The following is a 27431-nucleotide window of genomic DNA, read 5'->3' as shown; positions in this document are numbered from 1 at the left end:
AATCTTATACCAACTCTAAAAGAGAAATACCACTATCCTCATATTATATTCAGAATTAAAAAAAAAAAGAATCAAAACAAAATGAACACAGACTCAGAGAGAGAGAACAAATGGATAGTCTGTAGAGGGGAGGGTGGTAGGTGAAACAGGTAAAAGAGACTCAGAGGTACAAATTTCCAGTTATACAAAAAGCTAGAGCATAAGGAGAGGAGAAGGCAATGGCAGCCCACTCCAGTACTCTTGCTTGGAAAATCCCATGGATGGAGGAGCCTGGTGGGCTGCCGTCTATGGGGTCGCACAGAGTTGGACACGACTGAAGCGACGTAGCAGCAGCAGAGCATAAGGAATAAGGTCAATAATACTGTAGGGGGACAGATGGTTACTAGACTTGTGATGATCATTTCATAATGTATGTAAATGTCAGATTTCATCACACCTGAAACTGACATAATATTGTTGTTGTTTTTCAGATGCTCAGTTGTGTCCGACTCTTTGCAACCCCATGGACTGCAGCTCACCAGGGTTCCCTGTCCTTCACCAACTTCCAGACTTTGCTTACACTCATGTCCATTCAGTTGGTGATGCCATCCAATCATCTCATCCTCTGTCATCCCCTTTACCTCCTGCCTCCAATCATTCCCAGCATCAGGGTCTTTAAAATGAGTTAGTTCTTTGCATCAGGTGGCCAAAGTATTGGAGCTTCAGCTTCAGCACCAGTCCTTCCAGGGTATATTCAGGATTGATTTCCTTTAGGATTGATTGGTGCAATCGCCTTGTAGTCCAAAGGACTCTCAAGTATCTTCTCTAACACCACAGTTCAAAAGCATTAATTCTTCAGTGCTCAGCCTTCTTCATGGTCCAACTCTCACATCATATATGACTACTGGAAAAATCATAGCTTTGATTAGATGGACCTTTTACTTTACTTTTACTTTGTCAGTAATGTCTTAACTTTTTAATATACTGTCTAGGTTGGTCATAGCTTTTCTTCCAAGAAGCAAGAATATTGTAATTTCATGGCTGCAGTCACCATCTGCAGTGATTTTGGAGCCCAGAAAATGAAGTCCGTCACTGTTTCCGTTGTTTCCCCATCTATAGCCGTGAAGTAATAGGACCAGATGCCATGAGGTTAGTTTTCTGAATGGTGAGTTTTAAGCCAGCTTTTTCACTCTCCTCTTTCACCTTCTTCAAGAGGCTCTTTAGTTCCTCTTCACTTTCTGCCATAAGCGTGATGCCATTTGTATCTGAGGTTACTTATATTTCTCTTGCAATCCTGATTCCCACTTGTGCTGTATCCAGTCCATCATTTTGCATGATATATTCTGCATGTAAGTTAAATAAGCAGGGTGACAATATACAGCCTTTCCCAATGTCATACTCCTTTCCCAATGACATATTCCTTTCCCAATGTCAAACCAGTCCATTCTTCCATGTCTGGTTCTAACCATTGCTTCTTGACCTGCCAACAGGTTTCTCAGGAGGCAGGTAAGGTGGTCTGGTATTCTCATCTCTTTAAGAATTTTCCACAGTTTGCTGTGATCCAGAGTCCAAACCTTTGGCGTAGTCAATAAAGCAAAAGTAGATGTTTTTCTGGAATTCTCTTGCTTTTTCGATGATCCAATGGATGTTGGCAATTTGATTTCTGGTTCTTCTGCCTTTTCTAAATCCAGCTTGAACATCTGGAAGTTCTCTGTTCACGTACTGCTGAAGCCTGGCTTGGAGAATTTTGAGAATTACTTTGCTAGCGTGTGAGATGAGTGCAATTGTGTGGCAGTTTGAACATTCTTTGGCATTGCCTTTGTTGGGATTGGAATGAAAACTGATCTTTTCCAGTCCTGTAGCCACTGCTGAGTTTTCCAAATTTGCTGGCATATTGAGCGCAGCACTTTCACAGCATCATCTTTCAGGATTTGAAATAGCTCAACTGGAATTCCATCACCTCCACTAGCTTTGTTTGTAGTGATGCTTTCTAAGGCCCACTTGACTTCATGCTTCAGGAAGTCTGGCTTTAGATGAGTGACTACACCATCTAGGTTGTCTGGGTTATAAAGATATTTTTTGTATAGTTCTTCTGTTATTCTTGCCACCTCTTTTTCTTTTCTGCTTCTGTTAGGTCCATACTGTTTCTGTCCTTTATTGTGCCCATCTTTGCATGAAATGTTTCCTTGCTATCTCTAATTTTCTGAAGAGATCTCTAGTCTTTCCCATTCTATTGTTTTCCTCTATTTCTTTGCATTGTTCACTTAGGATAGCTTTCTTATCTCTCCTTGCTATTGTTTGGAACTTTGCATTCATATGGATATGTCTTTCCTTTTCCTCTTTGCCTTTCGTTTCTCTTCTTTTCTCAGCTATTTGTATGGCCTCCTCAGACAACCATTTTGCCTTTTTGCATTTCTTTTTCTTGGGGATGGTTTTGATCACTGCCTCCTGTACAACGTTACAAACCTCTGTCCATAGTTCTTCAGGCACTCTATCATATCTAATCCCTTGAATCTATTTCTCACTTCCACTGTATAATCATACGGGATTTGATTTAGGTCATACCTGAATGGCCTGGTGGTTTTCCCTACTTTCTTCTATTTAAGTCTGAATTTGGCAATAAGGAGTTCATGATCTGAGATACAGTCAGCTCTTGGTCTTGTTTTTGCTGACTGTATAGAGCTTCTCTGCAGGAGAAAAACACAATATTGTATACCAAATCTATCTCAATAAAAATAAAATAGGAAAATTAGATTCAGGACATTATATGACTTGCTCTTAAGATTCCAATTCAGATCTGCCTGACTCCAGAGACTTTTTCTACAGACTCTTACAGCTTTGTTCTAAAGCTCACTGTTTCTCTTCCTATATTACCTTGGGCAAGTCACAATTTCCCCTTCTGTAAATCTCCTCTTCTGAGATAATATGACCAAATTTGGGGTATGTAAGCTAGAGGATAGGAATGCTTTGAAAACTGAAAAGTGCTTTTTAAAACAAGGGACTTGCCCGTAAGGGCCCTGCGGATGCTTCAAAATCTCTTTTCCACAGGGCTGCCACTGCTCAGAATTTCACTGCTTGACACTCAGTACCAAATGTGCAAAATACTCATGAGAAAGAGCACTGCATTAAACTTCCCTTAATGCATAAGTGAATCATTAGATCATTCTATTTTCTCTAGGGAGAAGTCTCAGGCAGTTGGTAAGCACTGTGAAGCACAGAGGAAGTGCCCAGAGAAAAGAAGGGCCTTGAAAATTTGATTCCAAGTCACAATTTTGCCAATGGCTTGCTCCAACAACCAGTTTAAGAAATCCTGGGCAAAATTTCTCTCTTACTCCTCCCCTTTTTACTAATTCGTATTTATTCAATAAACTTATTAAGTATTACCACGTGCCAAGCATTGTGAGGAGATATAATTCCTGTCTTCAGGAAACTTAGAATTTAGTGATGATTACTTGATTCAGTCCTCTATTATCCTTATTTATATAGGAGTTTAATCTATGAGTGAGTGTGCTTGTATGTGCACATGCTTAATTAAATATGTAGATTATTCATAGTTTAGTTTTCCATAATCAATCAAATGGCTCCTCTGATTAAGACGACCGTTTTACACACCTGTCATAAAACCCAATATGCTGAAATTCTGAGTGTACTCATAAACACTTAATTTTAACTTTTGTTTTATAGAATTAGCACACTGTCAGAATTTATCAAGTAGTAGCTATGTAAAATTGCTCTTGGGATAATTTTGTAGTAATTAAGCATATAAGAGCAATTAAGAATTTCCCTGGATTTAATCATCAATCCCTAGTACTATATAAGCATTAATAACATCATGGCTGATGCCAAAAATTATTCCTGATTATGACTGCTGTTGATCAGAATAACATGTAGTATACTCACTGGCTCATTCTCCTTGTGAATATGTCACAGCTTTCTCAATGAAGACTTTTACACGCTGATTTATCAGTCTTATTTGTCTTCCTGAGATTTCAAGGGGAAATTGTGACAGATGCTTGAGTTCTAAGCAATACAATTTCTAGACTTACTGCTTTGTTATTTCACAATCTCATATATGCAGATGTGACTAAATTTCCTGTGGGAGGAAAGTATGTTTATTGTCTCTACAATTTGCCTTAAAAAAATAAGCTTTAAACATTTAACACTATAAACCTCCAGAAATGAGATCAGTCATAGCCGTAACCCATAGGACTCTTCCGGAAAGTACCATTGCACAATCATTGTTAAGTAAACAGCCAGCACAGAGCAAGAAGTTCAGCTTGTACCTGCCACTCCATTTCATTCAAGTATCAATGCTCTGAGGTTTCCTCAGTTTGAAAGATGGTTGGGCTGTTTGCTAGGATAAGCCATTGACAACACATTTTGTTCTTGGAGGCCTGCTGGTGTCTGGAAATGTTTTGTTTTCCACTGTGAGGTGCAGAAATACCACTAGTATCTGGCAGCTGACTGGCTTGCTTCTTTGGGGTCTGCAGGCAGGGCACACTTTACATCATGGGAAGACAGCTATGGGGCCACCAGAGGCAGCTCCTACTTCTCCCTGCTGCCACCCTGATATCAAACAGCTCAGGCTGGGGAGATAGCTTCATGGTTATTCCCTAATGAAATCTAATGACTGGATCATGGAAGATGGAAATCTTTGTGTTCGAAACTGGCAACTCCAAAGGGGTGAAATGACAGCAAGTAGCGGAAAGTATAGAAACCTAAGGGAATAAGGAAGAGGGGTGGAAAACAAGGCAGAGCCCTCAGAAGCGGCCTCTAGTCTCTACCACTGATTTCCAAGATGCAATCAATGTGAATTAATCTGTGAGATTGTTCCATTTTACAGATTAGATTTGTTCCAGAGCAGGGAGGGAGGCTTACTGGGAGGGGAGATGTACATGCTGTGCTGTGCTGTGTTTAGTCATTTAGTCATGTCCGGCTCTTTGGGACCTCCTGGACTGCAGCCCGCCAGCCTTCTCTGTCCGTAAGGATTCTCCAAGCAAGAATACTAGAATGGGTTGCCATGCCCTCCTCCAGGGGATCTTCCCAACCCAGGGATCAAACCCAGGTCTCCCGCACTGCAGGAAAATTCTTTACCATTTGAGCCACCAAAGAAGCCCAAGATTACTATAGTGGGTGGCTTATCCCTTTTCCAGGGGATCTTCCCAAGCCAGGGATTGAACCCAGGTCTCCCACATTGCAGGCAAATTCTTTACCATTTGAGCCACCAAAGAAGCCCAAGAATACCATAGTGGGTGGCCTATCCCTTTTCCAGGGGATCTTCCCAAGCCAGGAAACAAATTGGGGTCTCCTGCATTGCAGGTGGATTCTCTACCAGCTGAGCTACTGGGGAAGCCTGAGCTGTATATATAGTTGCAGGAGACAAGGGTTCAGTCCCTGGCTTGGGAAGATCCCCTGGAGGAGGGTCTGGCAACCCACTCCAGTATTCTTGTCTGGAGAATCCCATGGACAAAGGAGCCTGGCAGGCTACAGTCCATGGGGTTGCAGAAGAATCAGACACAACTGAAATGACTTAGCACACACATATGTATAACTGTGACTGACTCGCATCATTGTATGGAAAAAGTCAACACAGCATTGTTAAGCAGTTATTTGTCAACTAAAAAAAGAAGATGGTTCCAGAGAATTTTTGGCACATCTTGCAGTCTGTCTATCCAATAAACATTATCAACAGAACCTCAATTTTGTCAAGCGTGGCAATGCAGTAAAATATCTGTCTTTCCAGACTCCCTTGCATGTGAGGATGGCCACGGGGTTAAGTTTGGGGCGCACCTGTCCTTCACTCTTTCCCCTTATTTTTGCCTGACACTGAGACAAGAAGCTAATGGAGAACAACAGCATCCATGTTGTGACCAATATGGAGGTCACAGTGGAGGATGGCAGTCACTGTTAAAGACAGCAAAACAGAAAGCTGGAGGAGGCTGGCACACGGTTGGCTCCGTTGGGTTGCTTCTCCTCTGTACTGTTACTTTCAGATGTCTTGTCACATGAGAAAGAGTACACTAGGCAGGCTGCTAACATGATAAACAAGTCATGAGAAGGTCTTTGTACAAACATGTATTACAAATAACAGGCTCTCTGGGAAAACTAGGATTGGACAGACCACTCGAAATCTGTGAAACCTACTAATTGCAGGAATAAGAAAATGATAAGAGAAGATCTGGGCAGCCAGTTCAATATGGCTAGAGGCTCTATGGTGGTTATTAAAAATGCACAAAAATGTTGACTTGAAGTGACGGCTTGCAGGAACTGAGATAGCAGGTGACAGAACCAGTACTTTGGGAGAATTGTGATCTGTCATCAGCTGAAGGCTGGGCAGGCCTGGTGTGTACCTTTCTGGGGAGACAGCTTTAGGATGGTGCACCTTTCAAATTTTATTAAAAGAGAAAAGAAAGGGATCCTGCCTGTGCATCAGATAGGCTGAGGGCTTCTTCATTTCCTCCTTGCATCTCAGCTACTCTTGCCTAGGAAAGATTGTATGTGAACACACAGAGTTCCACATTATTCTGACATCATTTCCCTATTTAGCAGTTCACCCAGAGGGTGAACTAGACTGCTTACGTAAGTCAGTGTTGTTCTGGTGTTCTCCACGGGCAGTCCAATCTAATCCCTAGGGTTAGCTTGCCATGTTCCTACCCCACCCATTCCATTCTCTACACAATGCCCTAGGTGAGTCTCTTAAATAACACAATGGCTTCTTTACTCGGCAGCATAACACTTAGTGTGGCCCCATATCCCTTTATACGCTGGCCTTGCTGGCTCCTCAGGTCCTCTCCCTACATTCCACAGCTGAGCTGTATGTTCCAGTCACACACACACTGCCTCAGCCTCGTCTCTCTAGGAGTACACCGTGCTGCCATTTGTGTTCCTGCCTGTGTATCCTGCTTCCCCTTGCCTGGAATATTGCTTCCCACTTGGCTTGCCCAAAGATCTATTCATCTTCAAATCCCTATTCAAGGTCACCACCAGAATCCTTTCTCTGATGTTTTCCTCTGAATAAACTGGGAGCCTCTGATACCTTCTGATATTGCATGTATCACATTGCACTGATTAAACAACATTCATGTTTGCCTGGCAAAAGTGGATGATCAATAAACACTTGTTGAATTGAACTTGGCCTCTCCTTGATGGGGCCAGAAGGAGGAAGGTTGTTAAAATACTGTTCTAGGAATTCCCATGGCATTCTAACAGCCTAGAGTGAATAGGACATTTAAAAAGAAATTATCCATTAGTACCATAACACAATGTACAAATATCAACTCTCAGGCAACTAATCCAGGCAAAATGCTGAAGCTTGCCCGGGCAAGAGACTAGTCCTAAAGAGAAAGAAAAGACCGAGGAACAAGCTTACATGATTGGAAAGAGTTGTCCTTATGTTTACATCTTAAATAAAAGACTAAAATGTATTAGGAAGTTACCTTGGAGATGCCATCCAAACAGAGACCTGTAAATGCTATCAGCATTCAAATATTAAAAGAAATGACACCTTATCCACCTTACTAATGAAAACAATACGAATGGATGAAGTAGATGCAGAATCAACAAAACTGAGTTCTGGTCCTGGGTCATCCACTAGTTAAGGGAACTTGTAAATGCAGTGCTATTAACCTTTCACAGTATGCCTTTTACAAAATACCTCTTAATAAATATATACATAGAGCACACAACATCTAAGCTCTTATCAATTAGTATGGCATGAATAAAACTCAATGGACCACATTTTCTTCATCTATTAGACCAAAGCCCCTCTGAATAATAACCTTTCGTGGCTCTATGTAATGCAACAACATTTACATACAAGTGTATATTTCATGGATATATACACAAATCATATTTATTTTGATGTGCTTTTGACTTAGACTAAGAAAGTGGGTTGGAAATGTGGATTTCTCATTAATGATGCCCATGTACTTTGCCAAGGCAGCAATGCCTAGACATTTAATACTCTTCCATGTCTCAGTTCCCATATCTAAAAATACAGTGATGACATTTTTCTCTGACCTCTACCTACCACAGGGAGCACAGAGAGGATGGGGGTGACAATGTTCATTAAAGCCATGAACTTCTTGAAAGAAAGAACAAATATTCACTGCAGCTATCATGTTAGCAACCCTGACACTGCTCGGGGCTTTAAAAATCTAGTTTTATCAGGGATGAAGTTCCTTCTTACCAAGATCCTATATAATACCATCAAGCAAACTAGTGCAACCAAAGCTGAAAGGCATAGCCAGTAACAGCAACTAATTTAGAGGATCTCTGCTCCCCTCACCCCCAGCACTGAATCACCCACTTGAAAAATATTAGATCAATTTGGCCCTTATCCTAAGGAGTAGTTGATAAGAAATGGTCATGCCAAGAAAGTGTTAGAAAAATATTTTCAGAAGAAAAAAAAAAGCTTGGCAGAGGAAGTAGGTACACATGTGGGTCCCTACTCTTGAATCCTAGCAGAGGTCCAGAAGCTAATCCATGACTACTTCCTTTGCTAGTTCTTCACTGCAGCCACTTGACCACCTTCCTGCAAGAGTCATGATCTCCCAGTTTGCATAACTATATCTTGATCTCTTCCAGAAAGGCTTGTTTATGTATTTATTTTAGAGCTGCTATTGTCATTGGCAAAGTCCAGTGGGGTTCCCAGGAAAAATAGGACACAACCTAGGTAAGAAGATGAGGTATAATCTCTTCTTTTGTGTTTAGTTTCACTTGCCTTGCACTTAACATGTTGGATTAGAGCTCCCAGTGCAGAACTGCTGTGCCAGACACTTCAGCTTGGCGTGCACTGTGCAGAAGCATTGAGCACGACACTGCAATTCAAGATGAGGACAGCACGCCATTTGCAAAAATGCTGCACCGGACCTGCAAGAACTCGTCCCACCCTTCTGTAGGAAAGAATCCTATAAAGAAGCCCAGTTTATGGCCTTTCTGGGAGAGCCCATGCTATAGAGCAGGAGTTGGGGCCTCTCCATTCTTTTATCCAAGAATGAAGCTTTCCTTTGCTTCTGAAATGAACTCAGTCTTGTTCTATTGACTTGAACAACACTGGGCAGAAGGACCTTTGTTGGGGACCATCTAGGGAAGATTTGTAACACTATTAGCAGTTTCTATTAGTCATGGGAATTTTTAACAAGGTGAAAAGAAAAAAAAACCCCACAATTTCAACTAAACTTGTGAAAATTCATTATTCAACTAAAAATGAGAAATATGGCAGAAGAGTCTTTTGCTAAGAGGCAGGACAAAATGAGAGGGTAAATCCATTATTTGTATCTTGTTTCATTATTTGTTTGGTGAATGAGAGAGTGTCAATCCCTTTTTCAGTAAATACTTACTAAATGTCTACTCTGGATCAAGTATTATGCTTACCCTAAGGCTACAAATATTATTGCTATTCTCAAATAGTCTGATAAAGAAAAGGGAGTAGAAGGAAGAACATTAATTAATTAAGCTCCTACACTGCACCAAGTGCTTTCCTTGTTGAATCCTTATAACAGCAGATGAGAGAAGATAGGTTAAGACTGCCCTCATTTAATGAAAGAGAACTCAAGCTCAATAATTTGTCCAGAGTCACACAGCTGAGTAGATTGGTATTTGCATTCCAATTGGTCTAATTCCAAAATCTTTTTTAGAATTTCTTTAGAAAGCAGAAAAAAAAAAAAAAAAAAAAAGACAGGAAACTACCTATTATCCTACCACCACGATTTAAAAAAAAAAAACAAAACTGTTAATGTTTTGGAGAATTTCCTTCCATTTTTTTTTCTACAAGCAGGTTAATTTTTGAAATTTTAAAATATGCTTCACAGTTGTAATCAAAGTGTGTGATACTGCATTTCATTGGAACTATGACACCACTGACTGTGAAATGCTCCATTATTCTATACAACACCAGAAAGAAAAATCACTGCCAATTACACGATGCCACTGACTGAGATATATTCAGATTTTAGCAGTGTTAAAATATGAAGGTAAAAACTGCGTGTCTTAGAATCAATGATCTATTCTGTATTCTACAAAGCCAGAACTTCTGTTGTTTGCCTTCCGCCCACAGATGAGGGTGGCTTCAGAGGACCTGGGTCTCCCCCACATTAGAAGAGCTCCTTGTCAGAGTTGGGAACCCCCCTCGGAAAGAGAGTGTTCTGTTGGTCTTTTTTACACATTCATTTCTTTACACATAGTAGGCACTCAAGGAATATTTCTTGGTTGCGTAAACACATAACTAAAGCTTGAGAAGAAATGTACTGACAGAAGAAGGTAAAAAATAATACCACAGGCCCAAGTTTTGTTGAGGATAGGGGGTTCATGTGATTACTGCTATCAGGTAGAGGGGAGAGGCAATGGATTTCTTATCCATCCTGAGCTCCATAATGCTGCTTTGTTCTGCCCTCCTGGGAGGTTATTCACACTTTTCCATACACAGCTTGAATACTGATTTAGATTTTGGGGGGATATCACCCATTAATTACAAGTAGTAACTCATAGAAAGCAAACTCAGGAATCAGCATGAGACAGACAGAGGAGAACTGAATCATGTTTCTCAGGTGCTGAAACTCTCAGTGTAAATATACAGTATCGCTTCTGCTTAAACAGAATGTGTATCTGTCCCTAGGAAGTAAAGTGAAGTCGCTCAGTCGTGTCCGACTCCTTGCGACCCCATGGACTGTAGCCTATCAGGTTCCTCTGTCCATGAGATTTTCCAGGCAAGAGTGCTGGAGTGGATTGCCATTTCCTTCTCCAGGGGATCTTCCCGACCCAGGAATCGAACCTAGGTCTCCTGCATTGCAGGCAGATGCTTTACCGTCTGAGCCACCAGGGAAAAGGCTATGTATATTTTGAGTCTGTATGATTCAACAACTCAACTTGCTATGGATGTTCACTAAGATATCTGCCTGAGTCAGCAAAATTGGCTCAAGCAAAGAAAAGAAATTAAGCTAAACCTAGTTATCCACGCATGTTCTAGGTTAAACACATTTTGAAAACAATCACGACTTCTCTTGCCTCCTTCCCTCTTCTTCCATGACTCCATCCAGTACTTACGTATCTTTACAACATGTGAAGAACTGTGCTGAATTCTCAAAAAGGAAGAACAATGGGTCAGAACATTCTGACTTTAGAAAGAAGTTTACACATTACCAATGAAGACAAGTTTTACTCACAGAGAAGTAAACTACAAGTGAGAGAAAGTGTATGTCGTATCGGAAGTACAGCTGATATGCAGCCAGTTTAGAGCCAAGAGAGATCATGTCCAGCAAGGAGATCAGGAAAGGCTTCAGAGAGAAGTGCCATTTCATCTGGGTCCTGAAGGATGGAGAGGATCTGGGCATATGGGAACTGGGGCAAAGACCTGTGAGAGGAGAGGCAGGCACAGGCAAAAGAACCCTTGTTGTTGCCTTTTACACCGTTTATTGTCTAAGAAACAAGATGCTGTTGTTAGGACCTGTCCACAAGGTGGTAAAAGCCCTGGGTCAATGAATGGATCATTACCTTGGGCTGACCACTTGTGGGTATCCTAAGTCATACCATCTTAGGGCCAAAGCCAGGAAGATGCTACAAGATTTCATGCTGATAAAGTGTGAAATTTTAGAGGAAAGTCATGAAAGCCAAAGCCTGGTGGTATATAACAGGACAGCTGAAATCTACAACAGGTAACTAAGACAATTAAAAGCAACAGCACAGAATCACTTTTCAAAACTCAAGAGACTGACAGTTACTTGCTTACCATGGACATGGATTCCATTTGGTTGAAAAGAGCTTGTTTCTGGCTGATAAGACTTCAGGTGTGATCCTGAGGGCTGCTGGGTATGGGGAGGCTGTGTTCTCTGCATTATTGAAGAAGGAGCTGGAACTCTCCGGGGGCTAATGTGGTGAGGAGATGGAGCAGAAGGTGCAAACCTGAGAAAACAATTATAAAAGGAAACATGAGAGATGCAAAATATCAGGAGCAAAGACAAAGTCTTCAAAGCCAAATTCTAATTCCCTATTCTGACTGTATAAGAGCGTGACAAAAAGCCTTTTAAAAAAAATCTTAAGACTTTTCTCTCCCATTTTTCAACCACTGAATTCTCAATTGAGATATTGAGGGAATAAAAGAGATCAACAAAGGGAAAATCCAGTCACAGTCTGAGTTTGTCAAGCTTCTTAAAATGCATTTCAAATACTCTGGGCTTGGTGAAATTCAAAGCACATCTTTTGTCAGACCCCCTTTCCACTAATTTTTAGACCTGTTTGCATTTTAGGGGAAATCTGATTCATATACTTCTGATTCATTTACACTTAGCTCATAAACATTTTGTTTATGACTTTATTAAAGCCTCTTCAGTCCTATTCTCTTTAGATAATATATTTTCTTTTGTCAAGTATAAATTAACTTACACCTCAAAGGTCAAGTGTGGTTTGAAATCCAGAACTCAGATATCTGTGTAGGTTCTGTGTTTGGCAAAGAACATTGCCAACAGGAACATGATTTGGGACATTTTTGCAGTCAGACATGCCCATCTCAGTAAGATTACTGGTAGTTTCTGAGGCAGAACGTACAGGTGTTTAAATAAAGTGATATTATCAACTAACCTGAGATATAAAATGATAACTATCCATTGATCTTCTAATTGTAAGGGAAATGGCAGGATCTGACTCACTAGGTTTAAAATGACACCTTATACTTTCTAACATTGAAGTTTCCTTGAAGTGTACTTGTGCAAACAATGTTAAAGTTGAGCAATGACCACAGACTATTAAAATTGTCAGGGAGAGAGGGGAGTCAGCCTTTGGACAAGTGTCTGTTCTCTCTCATAGTTGCTGGCATTCAAAATAAAGTTAACTTTCCTTTTCCAACACCCCCTCCCCCTGCAAAAAAAAAAAACCAACACATGATTTGCCAGTTCAGTAGGTGGCTGGCACAAGTGTGATGGAGAAAGGAGCAGGGACTCTGTCAGTGCAGTGAAAGGAAGCATCACGATAATGAGCAGGGAAACTGTGTTAGCTGTGAAGTATTTGGTTGTCCTCCAAAAACTCAGGAGGTTGAAAAACTTCAACAGGCTAGTTTCTGTGTAGAAAGGCAGGCTTTGTTTTACGACAACGTGTAGATGTTGCCATATGTATCCACCACTTATTTCATAGAAACAGGTCACTTAATTTTCCTGGGCTTTTTGTGTAGGGCCGTTGAGGAATCAAAGGGAGGACGTTTTGAACCACAGTAGTTAACAAGGTAGAGCTTCTACATTTGTATTGCTGCAGTAAGAAACCATGGGATGAAATCCCATTTCTCTCTGCATTCCCCTTCTTGAGGTCTGATGAGACAACGCAGGAAGATGACATAGGAACCAAGAAGGCAGGATTTGGAATAGTTATGGAGAAGAGAAGTCAGAGGCTGCCTAAAGAAACTTGCTGGGTTCAGATGCCTACTTAATCAAGAACATGCATCTTCCCTCTGCTGGAAGAGAATAGTAACTCAGTGTGAAGGTGAAGTTGAAGTTGCTTAGTCGTGTCCGACTCTTTGTGACTCCGTGGACTGTAGCCTACCAGGCTTCTCCGTCCATGGGATTCTCCAGGCAAGAATACTAGAGTGGATTACCATTTCCTTATCCAAACTCAGTGTTCTGTTACAGATAAATATATATTCTCCAAGCACATCATCTTGACTCAAATTAGTCTGAAAAGAGTGCTGAGTGGCCCATTGTTCTGAAAAAAAAAAAAGAGCAAGCTAACCCTGACACTGTCCCCATAACTTCTATTAAAAACTTGCATGCCAAGATTCCCCGTATAGAGGCTATTTTCTTGGGGAACATGTCCTTAGTGTTTCTCACAGGCTGCCCTCAAGCTGTGGAGAGAAAAGAGGAATTGTGAGACCACAGACTTTGGGGCTAGAAGGAGTTCACACCACCAACTAACACCAGAATCCTGTGAGCAGAAGATCGCTAGGGAGGGAGAGAAAGGGGTGGATTTGAATTAGAAGGAAACCTACATCATTGCTAAGTAGCCATCTTTGGCATCTCAAATTTGTTTTTGGTGGGGGGGGGGGGGCGGGGGGAAAGAAGCAAGATTCTTTGGCTTCTTAATTGCATTTCTTTGCTTGGGAATAAAAGATGCAACACGCTCTTGGTGGCTTTTCAGTCTCCTCTCCTGGTACTTCTGCCTGTTAAGGACTGACAAGGCAGAGATTTGTAGATGGGGCAGGTTACAATATTTAGAAGTGTAGCTTAATGGAGGAGAATAATTTGATTTCACAACTCCCTCCTCCACAGCACAATAAATCTAACTCATAAATAAAAGTTTGATTAATAAAGAGTAGACAATGTGTAAGGGGAAGGAGACAAAGACTGTCAGCAATATAAAACTATATTTTTGTAATTTGCAATGATGTGACTAGCATGAATTATGATTACTAGTTATAAAAAAGTAGCATAGACAACAAACTAAAAGAACAGAGTTCCTTTGAGCATTAGGAGTCATCTAGAATGTTTCTGTATATATATTTAGATTATATATCTATATATAAATTATATATCTATACATCTATCCAGAAAGTATATACTTACACGCTAATAAAAAGTCATTCTTATCTACTCAGTCATACAAGTTTCACACTCAGCCATGCTCTCTTGGCTACCACATATTACTTACTATAAAAGTAATGTTGAACAAAGAAAAAAAAATGTGAAAGTACATACACAACAAGATTTTAGCATAGTCTATCTCAGAAACCTGGGGGGAATAAAATAATACTGAGCCCTCAGCTGACCTTAACACTTTGCTTTTTGCTACTTCAGGCTGGGTTATACTCCATGTTATTAAAATAAATAAGATTATATGGCATAGAATTAATATAAGTTCAAAATCTAGTATGATACTCTGTATAAAGCATTAATAAAAATTTAAATATATACTATTCTAAATGAAATAAATGCACACCTAAAGTAGTCTTTGCTTTTAAAAGAAAAGAATTGGTACAGAAATTCTAAATTTTACATATATAGAGGAGAAATGAAAAGCAACGAGATGTGATCGTGATAATCCAGACAACTGTTAGGAACACAGAAATAAAAAAGAATTTAGCACTAAAAAGTCCACTGTAAGAAATGATTGCATAAATATGACAGACTTTCTAGTACACAGAATCAATTTTGTTATTGCCTAAAAAAACACTACATAGTATTTTATTGGAAAATCTTACAATCTATTAACTTAAACTTAGTTTTTATAAACTTGCTTACTTGTTAACTAGCTCACAGAAATAAAAATGGCAAATAAAAATCAGATATGAGAGGTCAGGAAAGAAGCAGAAGAGAAAGCTCTATGGTGCAAAGCAAGGCCCTGGGCGCAACCAAAAGCAATCACTAACTTACAGCAAGAGAGATGCCAGGAATGTTATTTAAAAGGCAAAAAAACAAAAACAAAAACAAAAAACCTCAAGAAACTTGAGTAGTTTGAAGCCATTTACTTCAAAAGCAAGCAAACAAATAAAAAACATGCATACTTAAACAGAAACTCACTAAGCAAAATATACAATGTTGTTATTGTTACTGAAGGTAGGGTGGAGCGGGCCTCGAAATCCCATTTTCTTAGTGTCTTCACCTATTTTCCAACCTAGTCTTTTTAACACATGCACACACATGTCAAATGAATATGATCTGAATATTCTTCCCAAAGGAGAAAGATTTCTTTTTAACTCCAAAGGAGGTGAATTAATTTTTTGATGATAAAATATAGAATTTTAATGCTGAGTATAAATTGCAGACGTTTATAATTTTCCTCCATGGAACATTTCATTCCCCCATCATGTCAAGACAAGATATCATCACTCTCATTCATTCTGAGTGACAGCAGTTTCCCAGAGCCAGAAGACAGAATGTCTGATGTCTTTCTAGGTCCAGCTCTGTCCCCCAGTTGCTGATCTGCAGGTGACATTTCACAGATTTCATTTGACATAGCTTACCAATCTCTTCTTTGACTTTTATACTTCTTTTAAACAATAGAAAATTGTTACATAAAAATGCACACAACAGACCAGAATTAAAAAAAAATCACTGCTTATCAGAAGCAGATCACACAATAGCAATCCAGAGAATTGAGTCAACTATTTCCACTCATTTAGTGGAGGAGTTTATATAACCTTAGCATGAGCCATGTTTCAATGGTTTGGGGGAGGAAAAAAAAAAACCTTAGAAAGGTTTCTGCAAATATTTATCTATACACCTTGGAAATTGTCTGATTATTTGGGGATATGTACTTGGTTATGCTCCTTCCCTTCTGCAGCCTGCTCCCCCTCTCTGTTCACACTGAGCTTCCCCACTTTGCAGTAAGGTGAGCCAGAAGTAAAGAGCTCTCCTGTACATGCAGTACTTAATCTTAGATTGTTTCATAGAACAATAGGCCCCAACTGAAACATGTAGAACTGGTGAAATTCATGTGCAGAGAAATTGCAAATGGCAGGAAAAGCAGATGGATGTCATAGAAGACAGATGCACGAGAAGTCAGATCCTCTGAGCTTGGAGTGTGGCTCTACCCCTTACTGTAATAGCTAGCTAGTCTTGAATAAATTCCCTGACTTCTCTCAGCCTCAATTTCAAGTGCAAAATACTCTCAACTCTTGCTGGGGGGTCATAAAATCTGAGATAACATATTTATTCATTCATTCATGAGGTATTTATTGAGCACCAACTAAGTTCTTCGGGTGCACTGAGTGAGTGAAATTCATACCGTTGGGTCCGACTCTTTGCAACCCCATGAACTATATAGTCCATAGAATTCCCTAGGCCAGAATACTAGAGTGGGTAGCCTTTCTCTTCTCCAGGGATGTTCCCAACCCAGGGATCGAACCCAGGTCTCCCACAGCGCAGGTGGATTCTCCACCAGCTGAGCCACAAGGGAAGTGCAAGAATACTGGAGTGGGTAGCCTATCCCTTCTCCAGCGGATCTTCCCAACCCAGGAATTGAACTGGGGTCTCCTGCATTGCAGGTGGATTCCGTACCAACTGAGCTATCAGGGAAGGTGCACTAGAGATACAGTAACAAACGACACTGAGTTTATGGAAGCTCTACTGTGGTGAGAGGAGACAGGCAATGAACGCGTTTAAATCCACAAACTGTGTATTGAGCTAGAAGAAAGGAGTAGTACAGAGAAAAACAAAAAAGGAAGGTGAGGGATGGGAGGGTAACTACGAACAATTTTACATTAGGTATCAAAGTCCTTTAAACAATGAATGTTTGATACATTTTTGATGATCAATACATGTTTATGGAATGACTTCTCTGAACAGAGGGTACATTTAAGCTATCTGATTTAAAATATACCCAATGCTTAAGCATTGTCTAACACAATAGCATTGTGTTAGAATATCTATTAAGCTCAAAAAAAAAAAAACAAAAACTTAGGACTCTTTTCTCCCTTGACTATTTCAATATGGAAAGAGGCTCAAAGAAAGTGAGGCATTTACTCATCTGGTTAATTTTCTAGTTCTATGAGCACTTAGTTGTGGTTTTCCAGCTTTTCCAACAAGTTATTCTGAGCCCACAAATCCATACACCTATAGAATATTTGAGGTGAAGGACATTGGTGCACCATCATATCTGGCCCAGAGACATGAAATGGTTTGCCAAAGTCACACAGTTAGTTCTCCAGATACCACTTTATCCCAATAAGGTAAGATGTTTTTTAACAGAGATGCAAAGCAAAGCAGAGAGACAAGGGAGCATGGAAGAGGACTCCTGCGGGCCTCTGAGGTTTTGTTCCTCACCGCCAGGTGATGAGGATGGGCGGGGGGCGGGCATCAGTAAGCTACTGCCTTTAAGAAATCTGACTATGTGTTTCCCAGTTTGCTCGGTTCTAAAATGGGGATCTTTGTGCCCAAGCCAGGCTTATACCTTTAATCTTTCCAACTGGATAGCTCCTTTCAGTTACACCCTCCCTTATGTATAAGTCCAAAATATTTCTGTGTGTCAATTAACAATTGTGTTTCTTCAAACAAATTTTATTAATAGGCTGTGTTGCAAACCAAGCACATGTCATAAGCATGCCTCACTTTTCCTCATTTGTATTGTATATGCAATCAGTGCTGGCAAGCAACGTGGGGCTGTGTGTTTTAGCACTGCTTTGGGGGTTAACACTTTGAAAAGAGGTGTTTACATGATCAACTAGATTAATATGTGCTTGGATAGTTCGCCCCCTCCCCACCTTCTTTCTTCCATGAGGGTTATAGACCTCCCAAAGAAGGAAGAATGCATCAGAACAGCTAGTTTCATTGTATTCACATGAAAAATATTATTGATTTGCTGCCAGGGAGTAGAAATAATGAATAGAAACTGTTCTATGGTAGATTTGGGGAGGTATTCTTTATTCCCCCAAAGAATTGTGGGGTATCATCTGTAGTGGTTTTAAAATTCATCTGTGAAAACTAATCAATGAAAAATGGCTTTAGCATTTGGCTGACTGCAGAAGGGGAAAAAAGGAATCCTTTTCAAAACCTAAAAAGAAAAGCACAGTTTTAAGGATTTCACATCTGATTTAACATCTAAACCGCTCCCCCCCAATGATAATACCCCACTTTGTATAGCCAGACAGCGCTCCATTTTAGTAGACTTTAGTGGTCTTTATAACAATTTATGAATCACTTCATGAATTCCTGGCTGACTCATCTGGGTGACTATAGTATCTACTTATACTTCCCTTCTGTCTCACAAAAGAGACACTTGGACTCAGTTCAATCCAGATTTGTCCTCGAATGAATCACAGCACGTTACTGGGGGAACTGCAAATTGAATTCTGCTTCTGAGACAATCAAGACTAGTTTTCAGAAATGAAGAAACGGCCTTGGGGAAGTGTGGGTAATTGCAACATTGTCCATCTGGGCAGGACCAAAGCAGGCCAAGAGCTGTATGTTCATCTGAGGACTCGGTTCCAAACTACTCAAAGAGCTGAATCCATCCCCTGGAAGGGCTTAGTGTTTTTCTCCTTACAAGAGTCTGGGTCAATATTAACTGCAAATAATTTATCAAGTTGGATGAGTTTAAGGCTAAAAAATAACTGCCTGAGTCTCCACAAAGCATGAGGGCTGTGAAGTTGGCTATAGGTGAAATGATCATCAAAGCTTTTTAAAGAGGCCACATATATATTATAACGACTATTTGTGGGAAATATAAAGGATGGAGTGTTCTGGAGGAATGCTTCTCCACTTGGGTTTATGGAGTAAGTTATAAGTCAAGAAAACAAAGTATCCAATGCCCAAGGCAGAGAAGAGTATTTTTTCTTTGCACAGTGCAACAGGGTCTATGGCATTACACTACTACTCCCCTGTGGAAATGCAAAGCGAGGGGGAATGGACATCCAGGCTATGTTACAGAAATGAATTATGCAGGATTCATTTAACCAAGAGCCAGGCTTTTTGGAATATCTTGACTGCAGAATTGGCTGTGACTCGGTTGTTTGTCTTATTTCAGAATCTGATGTGAAGGGGAAAAAGGAAAGAAAAGTCTGATTCTGCCAAATCCTCTTTACAAAAAGGTGCCAACCAGAAGAACATTTATCCAGAGTGGTCTTAGACATTTCATGTCAAAAATACTGCTGTGGAAAAAAGTTCTGTAATGATGTCATCCCTTGGGCAGCTCTGAGGAGGTCAAAACAAGGGGATTAACTCATGGTCCTGTGGCTAAGGGAAGGCTTTCTCTTGTTCAGCAGAGTGTCAGGCACACAGTTCAGTCTGCCTTGCAACAGAATGCACTGGATGAGAGAAAAACATTCAGAAGAGAGAGTAGTGAGAATGCCAGATGAGAAATGAGAGGAAAAGTGTTATTTTTGTCCAAACAGGAGACAGCAAGGTATAGGTAGATTAAAAAATGGCTTTTTCCGGGCCTTCCTCATGGTCTCAAACTACAAACACAAGTCTCTTGACGACATCAGGACTTTCAGAACTGACATCCAATGTAGTACTCTTGCCAAGTACAGCTGGGTGCCTTTGAAAGCCACTGCTAAATGAGATCTCCGAAGTCAATATAATCCATAAATTTGAAAAGAAACTAGCTGGGTGGTTGTTTGTGGTCAGTAATAACATGTGCTGTTTATATGCGCTTTTTTTCCTTCATCTGAAGATGTCAGGTTACTACTATAGTAACCACAAATGAATTTTTAATACCTTCTCTTGAAGTGAGACTCAATAATAGGCTATAGCAATGAATTAAAAGAAACATAATATATACAAAAATTCACAGTTAGAGAAAGGTTCAGTTCAGTTCAGTTCAGTCACTCAGTTGTGTCTGACTTTCTGCGACCCCATGAACCGCAGCATGCCAGGCTTCCCTGTCCATCACCAACTCCTGGAGTCGACCCAAACTCATGTCCATCAAGTTGGTGATGCCATCCAGCCATCTCATCCTCTGTCATCCCCTTCTCCTCCTGCCCTCAATCTTTCCCAGCATCAGGGTCTTTTCAAATGAGTCAGCTCTTCGCATGAGTGGCCAAAGTATTGGAGTTTCAGCTTCAGCATCAGTCCTTCCAATGAACACCCAGGACTGATCTCCTTTAGGATGGAATGGTTGGATCTCCTTGCAGTCCAAGGGACTCTCAAGAGTCTTCTCCAACACCACAGTTCAAAAGCATCAGTTCTTCAGCACTCAGTCTTCTTTATAGTCCAACTCTAACATCCATACATGACCACTGGAAAAACCATAGCCTTGACTAGATGGACCTTTGTTGGCAAAGTAATGTCTCTGCTTTTTAATATGCTGTCTAGGTTGGTCATAACTTTCCTTCCAAGGAGTAAGCATCTTTTAATTTCATGGCTGCAGTCACCATCTGCAGTGATTTTGGAGCCCAAAAAAATAAAGTCAGCCATTGTTTCCACTGTTTCCCCATCCATTTGCCATGAAGTGATGGGACCGAATGCCATGATCTTCGTTTTCTGAATGTTGAGCTTTAAGCCAATTTTTTCACTCTCCTCTTTCACTTTCATCAAGAGGCTTTTTACTTCCTCTTCACTTTCTGCCATAAGGGTGGTGTCATCTGCATATCTGAGGTTATTGATATTTCTCCCGGCAATCTTGACTCCAGTTTGTGCTTATTCCAGCCCAGCGTTTCTCATGATGTACTCTGCATAGAAGTTAAATAAGCAGGGTGACAATATACAGCCTTGACGAACTCCTTTTCCTATTTGGAACCAGTCTGTTGTTCCATGCCCAGTTCTAACTGTTGCTTCCTGACCTGCATACAGGTTTCTCAAGAGGCAGGTCAGGTGGTCTGGTATTCCCATCTCTTTCAGAATTTTCCACAGTTTCTTGTGATCCACACAGTCAAAGGCTTTGGCATAGTCAATAAAGCAGAAATAGATGTTTTTCTGGAACTCTCTAGCTTTTTCAATGATCCAGCAGATGTTGGCAATTTGATCTCTAGAGAAAGGTTAGGGCTTTCCAAGCGGCACTAGTGGTAAAGAACCCACCTGCCAATGGAGATGTAAGAGACGCAAGTTCAATCCCTGGGTCAGGAAGATTCCTTGGAGGAGGTCATGGCAATCCACTCCAATATTCTTGCCTAAAGAATCCCATGGACAGAGGAGACTGGCAGGCTATGGTCCATAGGGTCGCAAAATTTAGACACTACTGAAGCAACTTAGCATGTGCAGAGACAGGTTGGTTCTTATAGATGGAAAGAACATTAAATCCCCAAAATGCTATCATTTTGCATTTCCAGCACCTCATCCAGTACTATGCAATGATAATAAATGTTGGCTGTTGCTGTTGAAGAAATACTCTGTTGAGACTACTGGTTCCATAGACATGGTTCCCAACTTAGTGTCAATTCTTGTGTCCAGGTAGATATCTTTGTCGAACTGGTGCGAATGGCCAGCTGAATATTTGTTCAGAAACCAGTTTCTGTTTCTGAGGGGAGAATATCTTATTCAAGAGAACAATTTCAGCCATTTACTCTGAGAAAGACGATTAAAACAGAGAAAAGTTTTTCTCCTTGCAACTAAACAGAAAAGCAACTAAAGACTATTTCTCAGAAAAGGAAGCTAACCCAAAGACTAACCAAAAAAGACTAACCCAAAGAACTTTGTCTCTTGGTTTTTCTTCTCCTCAATAAGACCCCTCACCACTAATGAACAAAGAGTCCTTCACCTACAAAAACATACACAGTTTCTCAGCAGCCAATTTCTCCAACTGTTTCCACCTGAGAGGGGAAAAGATGACATTGATTTCCAGATCACACTGTTAAAACACTAAGCAGAGGCTTTCCTTTCCAGCCTTTTCTCTATCAGAGAAGACGTACTTTGTAATGTGGATATCTTGACTTGGGCTAGAATGGCTTGTGGGATTCCACTTTAGGAATTTTGGTTCTATATAACTCGCTCTTTCAGAGAAAGCATATGAAAAGAACACACTGCATACATCTGAATACTCTAATAGCTTAGCGAACTCCATGTTGCTTCATGCTAATGCACTCAAGTAGAGATTTCAAGAAAAAGAATTCTATTTTACCTCAAGCCTTCTTTGTTACTGTCATGACTCACTTTCCTGACTGAAAATCCAAGGGGACTAAAAAAACACCATCTCGGGCTTCACGTGAAGTGGATCTGTCTGGAATGCGGGAACAAAACAAAGATGGCTGATTTGGCATTCAGAGGTGAAAAAACTCCACTGGCACTTAAAAATTATAATTCCCTTTATAGACTTTCTAATAGATAGTTTGTGGTGTGTGTTTATAATTAATTTGAAAACAGGGAAATAGTGCATTTCAAAATTTAAAATCCATGGAAAACAGTTTGATGTGAATGAATATTTGAACCGCAAATCAAGCTATGTGTTTGGTGGAGTAACACACAAAAGCTCACATCAGCATCTCCTGCTTTGCCATGAAGTCACACGGAGAAGAATGTGGAGATGGGAAAGCATCAGTCATCTGTTCAGGATTACTGCTGCCCTTCACACTGGAAAAAGGAGCTTGGACTTTATTCCAAGAATGGTGGGAACACAGACGCCAGCAGGAAACCCTCAGTGATTCAATCTACCCTTTAAGGGCAGCTCTTGTTGTGGTGTGGAGCCAAGACCATGTGTGTGTTGGGTGAAGGTGGAAGGTTGTGGGTAGGTAAGACTGGATGTTGGAAAAACAGTTAGGGGACTGTTGTACTTGAGATAGAAGGGGATAGCGGTGAAGTAGGTTTGGAGGAGTAGAGTTGATTAGGCTTAAAATGTATCTGAAGGTAGAGCTAAATTAGGCTCATAAAAGTTTGGCAGACAACACAGATGTTTAAATTAGAGATAGATTAGAGAGGACTAGGGAAGCTAGCTCAGCAATGCCTTTGTTGTTCTACTTTTCTTCCAAAGGATCCATTCAGAATCACTGGGTAGGTAAGAGGAAAGTAACACCAATTTCCTCGTATGGGTGACTTACTGGGAATGACTCTGGGTAGCATATTTATAAGAAGCTATTATTAATAGTAAAGTGAATATCACTGTGAGAAGAAAGCTCATTCCAAAGGCCTATAACCCAACTGATATTTTCCACAGAGGATGAAGCATGACTGTGGTCATGATCAATATTTAAGAAGTTTTAAGACCAGTGGGCTGTTCCGCCCTGGAATATTCCATCAAGAAGTACCAGAAGTTTCCCACAGATTTAAGGAAAACAAAACAGAAAAAAGGACCTCAAGCCTTTCCAGTCTAAGATCCAATGCTGTAATCTCCATTATCAAGTCCAGGATATTGGAATTTTCTTCCTCTTTGTGTCTACAGCATCAACATCAGAACAACTTTCATTACATTCAATTCTCAAGTAGACGTGTGGAGGGGTGGACTTTGGACCTCACCTCTCTTAATCTTGAATATCTGTGTAAGTCTCTTTTCTAGAAAGAAATTGACCCCTTAATGGAAAGCTAAATGTGGATAACTGTCTTCTGAATAGAAAGGGCTGAAACCCAAAGAATGATGCTCATGACCTGGCATTAGGTGAGCATCCTATCAAATCATTCAATCACTCTTAAAAATTTCTTCTTTTGCTGGGCCTAGAATATGTTTTGAACTCTTGCTCAATGGATAATAGGATATGGAGGCCTTTGAAATGTATACCAGAGTCACCAGGGTACCTGTCTTAGCCAAATACACAAAGCCTGTTCTCTAGATAAAGCCCAAACTCCTTATAGCAGTTCATGAGGCTCTTCCAACATTTATTTATAAAGCTCCACTCTTGCCTGCTCTCGCTCCTCTTAGTTTATAAAATATATACATATATATGTCAGGCAATATCATACATCATATATATACACATATGGTCCTACAGACCTTCAGATTTCAAGGAGACATTTCTTCTTCTATTTCTGCCTCCCCAATTTTGGTTAGGTGCCTCTACCATCTCCTGTAGCAACATTTCCTAATATCCTAAATTATGATCACCAATTGACCTGGTTAGCTCTCACAGGACTGAGTGCTTAAAGACTGCAGGACTCCCATCAGTCTCCTTCATCACATATCCTCAGTGTCTAGCATATTGCATTGGTGCCCAAACATCAGCTGACTGACTCAATAAATGAACAAACCTCAATGCTAGGATTGATTTTGATAAACTTTAATATTTTATATGATGCTTATGATTTAGTCATTATTGCATGCACCCCATTCCAGTACTCTTGCCTGGAAAATCCCATGGACAGAGAAGCCTGGTGGGCTGTAGTCCATGGGGTCGCTAAGAGTTGGACACAACTGAGCGACTTCACTTTCACTTTTCACTTTTATGCATTGGAGAAGGAAATGGCAACCCACTCCAGTGTTCTTGCCTGGAGAATCCCAGGGACGGGGGAGCCTGGTGGGCTTCCGTCTATGGGGTCACACAGAGTCAGACACAACTGAAGTGACTTAGCAGCAGCAGCAGTACACATAGTAGAAGATTAAAATGAGAGAGAAAAGATTAAGTGTAAAGAGAGAATGTGTATATGTCTATGGAAAAGGTGAGTAGGTGAAGATATCCACGTTCCTGCTTACTCAGGAAGTTCTGGGAAGGGCAATACAGCAAAGCAGGCCTAGTTTGAGCTGTTTAGATGCTACAGATGTAAATATGTGAGAATAGTTAGTATTGAGCATCTAGTATTAAAGACCACAGGAAAGCAAATGGAACCTTAGCAATGGCAAGAGACTCCCGGCAACATGTGTATGCACGAACATTTGTATTAGAACAACTATGTACTGCATAGAAGTATGCAGGTTAGACAAGATGTAGGACCTTCGAGAACTGAGGTCACCACCCTTCAGACCAATGAATCAAGGGGAGTAATCCTTTCTAGAAACTCCTCCAGGCTAGAAACAGGAGTTGGTAATGAATCCTGTTTCTGAGGCCTTCCCCTCACTGGTCCTTTTTGCTTGTTAAACCCTCCTTAGGATCTACCACTGTGAAGAGAAGCATAAGAAACCTGGAGGTTACAAGGAAACTTTAGGTTCCTGCCCTCAGAGAACTAATAATCTAGTTAACAAATAGACATCTGGGAAATGGAAAACAAACAAGATGGATAATAAGCACCCAGTGATTTAACTGGGGAGCTGCAAGAGGCAAGTTGAGTATTAAGCCAAGCTCAAGGCTGATAACATTTAGTCAAGGATGATAAGATATTGAGGGAATATCCTTCTGTCTCTTTAGACAGAGAAAGATCCTGAATTAAGATGAAGAAGTAACCAAACTAAGTCAATGAGCAGGTTGATTTGACAAGAGTTAAAGAACTTTACATAACTGCAAAGATATTACACAGAAAACAATTGCTATTTTTAACCCAATGACATCCAGGAAAGACACAAAAGGTTCCCAATGGTGAATTAGAAAATGCTGTCTATGAAGACCAACCCTGGTTACTCAAAGGCACAGAAAGACTGCACATACATCAAAGTACCTAGAACTGTAGCAATATTACAGCTGATATGAATAGAAAATAGTAAGTCTTCCCAATACTTCATATAGGCTCAAGAAACTGACATTTATTATTTGGTTAAGGTATTTAGGTTATGTTCTCAAAAACAACTGTCCCTAACATTCTTTGATGTTGATTCCTGTACTAGAATGTATTCTCTTCAGGGAAGAGCACGTCCTCTCCTTGCTTTTAGTCTTCTCTGGCTCAGAGGCGGGGCTCATAGGAAGCCCTTTACATGTCACTCCACTCTGGTAAATCCACAAGTCCCCTAAGTCTGGCACTTGTACTACAAAGCACACCATGTTTGTGGCCTTCTTTGGAATGAAGAGAGGCAGCCAACATGCTCTTAGACAAGGTCAGTGACACAAGTCTAGCTGACTTATTCTTGGGACTGGGAGATTTCTCCATCTCAAAAAAAAAAAAAAAGGTTTCCATCAATGTTTATTTTCTCTAGTCTAACAGACATACTTTGAAACTCAGTAAATTAACATTTCCCAAGACACTGGGCTCCTCTTATGGGAAGCCACTGCCATAAAGCACCACTGGCTCAACCAACATGACATGGTAAAACACCACTTCCCATAATAATTTTAAGTCAACATTAGGTGATGTGGTGTGATTTGGCTTAACTCACTGAAACGATGTATCATTCAGATAATATTTCAAAATAAAAACGGAACCTTGTCAAGTTGAGAAAACTTGCATTTCCTTTATTTTATGGTGGGAAGGATCAAAGGACCTCATGCTAACTGGATAGATGCAGTGGACATTTCCTGACTTATGACAGTGACTCAGCCCATTTTATTAACAAGTTAAAGTTAAATAAATGATGAATCAATGCCCGCAAAGCAGGGGGAAAATGCCAGTTTCCCACTAAAATTCGCAAAGTGTGATAAACTTATTTCCGTTAGGAAAACTGCTGAAGTTTTTACTGGGGGATTTCCCAGGCAAACAGAGGCAAAGATATATAAACCCAAAGCGGAAGGTAAGCACATTTCCTCTTAGTGTTTTTATGCTGAATACTAATGCAAACACAGTGAATAATTCAGGGCTGTTTCAAGTCATCCTCATCTTCAAACCTGATTGGAAGAGATAACCTTCCATGCCCTTGCTCCTTCTAGTTGGGCTGGCAGAGGAATGGGGCACACATTCTGTGGGGAGAGCAGAGCAGCAAGGCAGAGCCACAAAAGTGAAAATATCCACTTTACTCACCCAGCCATACAAAGTACACCACCCTCCTCTGCCTCTCCATTCACTCTTCCATGGCTATTCATATTATCAGTCACTGCAATCATTTGACAACATCCTCTGGCTTCCAAACCTGAACCTTTCAGCTATGTCAAGGTTGCCTATCCTCATGCCATGTAAGAGTCTAGGTGCTTTACCTGCTTTGGTTCATCTAATCCTAATTCCCTGTGAGTTGCACACTAAGGCTCAACAGAGCTAAGGAACACCCCACCACCTATGCGTTACTCTTGCCAAATATGAACAAATCTGTTTAGGAGGAAAAAATCAAATTAGTTCAAATTGTGGAACATTCTGCAAAATAAATATCCTGGGTTCTTCAAAAACTGT

General features: G+C 40.4%; 1 protein-coding gene across 4 annotated transcripts in view; it reads right to left on the bottom strand.

The window, feature by feature from the left end:
- GLIS3 (GLIS family zinc finger 3) overlaps positions 1–27431 on the bottom strand; it is a 505466-nt gene that overhangs the window by 23357 nt on the left and 454678 nt on the right. For all 4 annotated transcript variants that reach the window (XM_027549365.1, XM_027549366.1, XM_027549363.1 and 1 more), the window contains one exon: positions 11705–11877. In XM_027549365.1, coding sequence (XP_027405166.1) covers positions 11705–11877 — 173 coding nt within the window. The remainder of the gene's footprint in view (positions 1–11704; positions 11878–27431) is intronic.

Source organism: Bos indicus x Bos taurus, chromosome 8 (assembly GCF_003369695.1).
Source record: "Bos indicus x Bos taurus breed Angus x Brahman F1 hybrid chromosome 8, Bos_hybrid_MaternalHap_v2.0, whole genome shotgun sequence".
Taxonomy (NCBI): Eukaryota; Metazoa; Chordata; class Mammalia; order Artiodactyla; family Bovidae; genus Bos; species Bos indicus x Bos taurus.
Note: the sequence above shows the minus strand (reverse complement) of the source record. Positions and strands in the feature narration are given on the sequence as shown.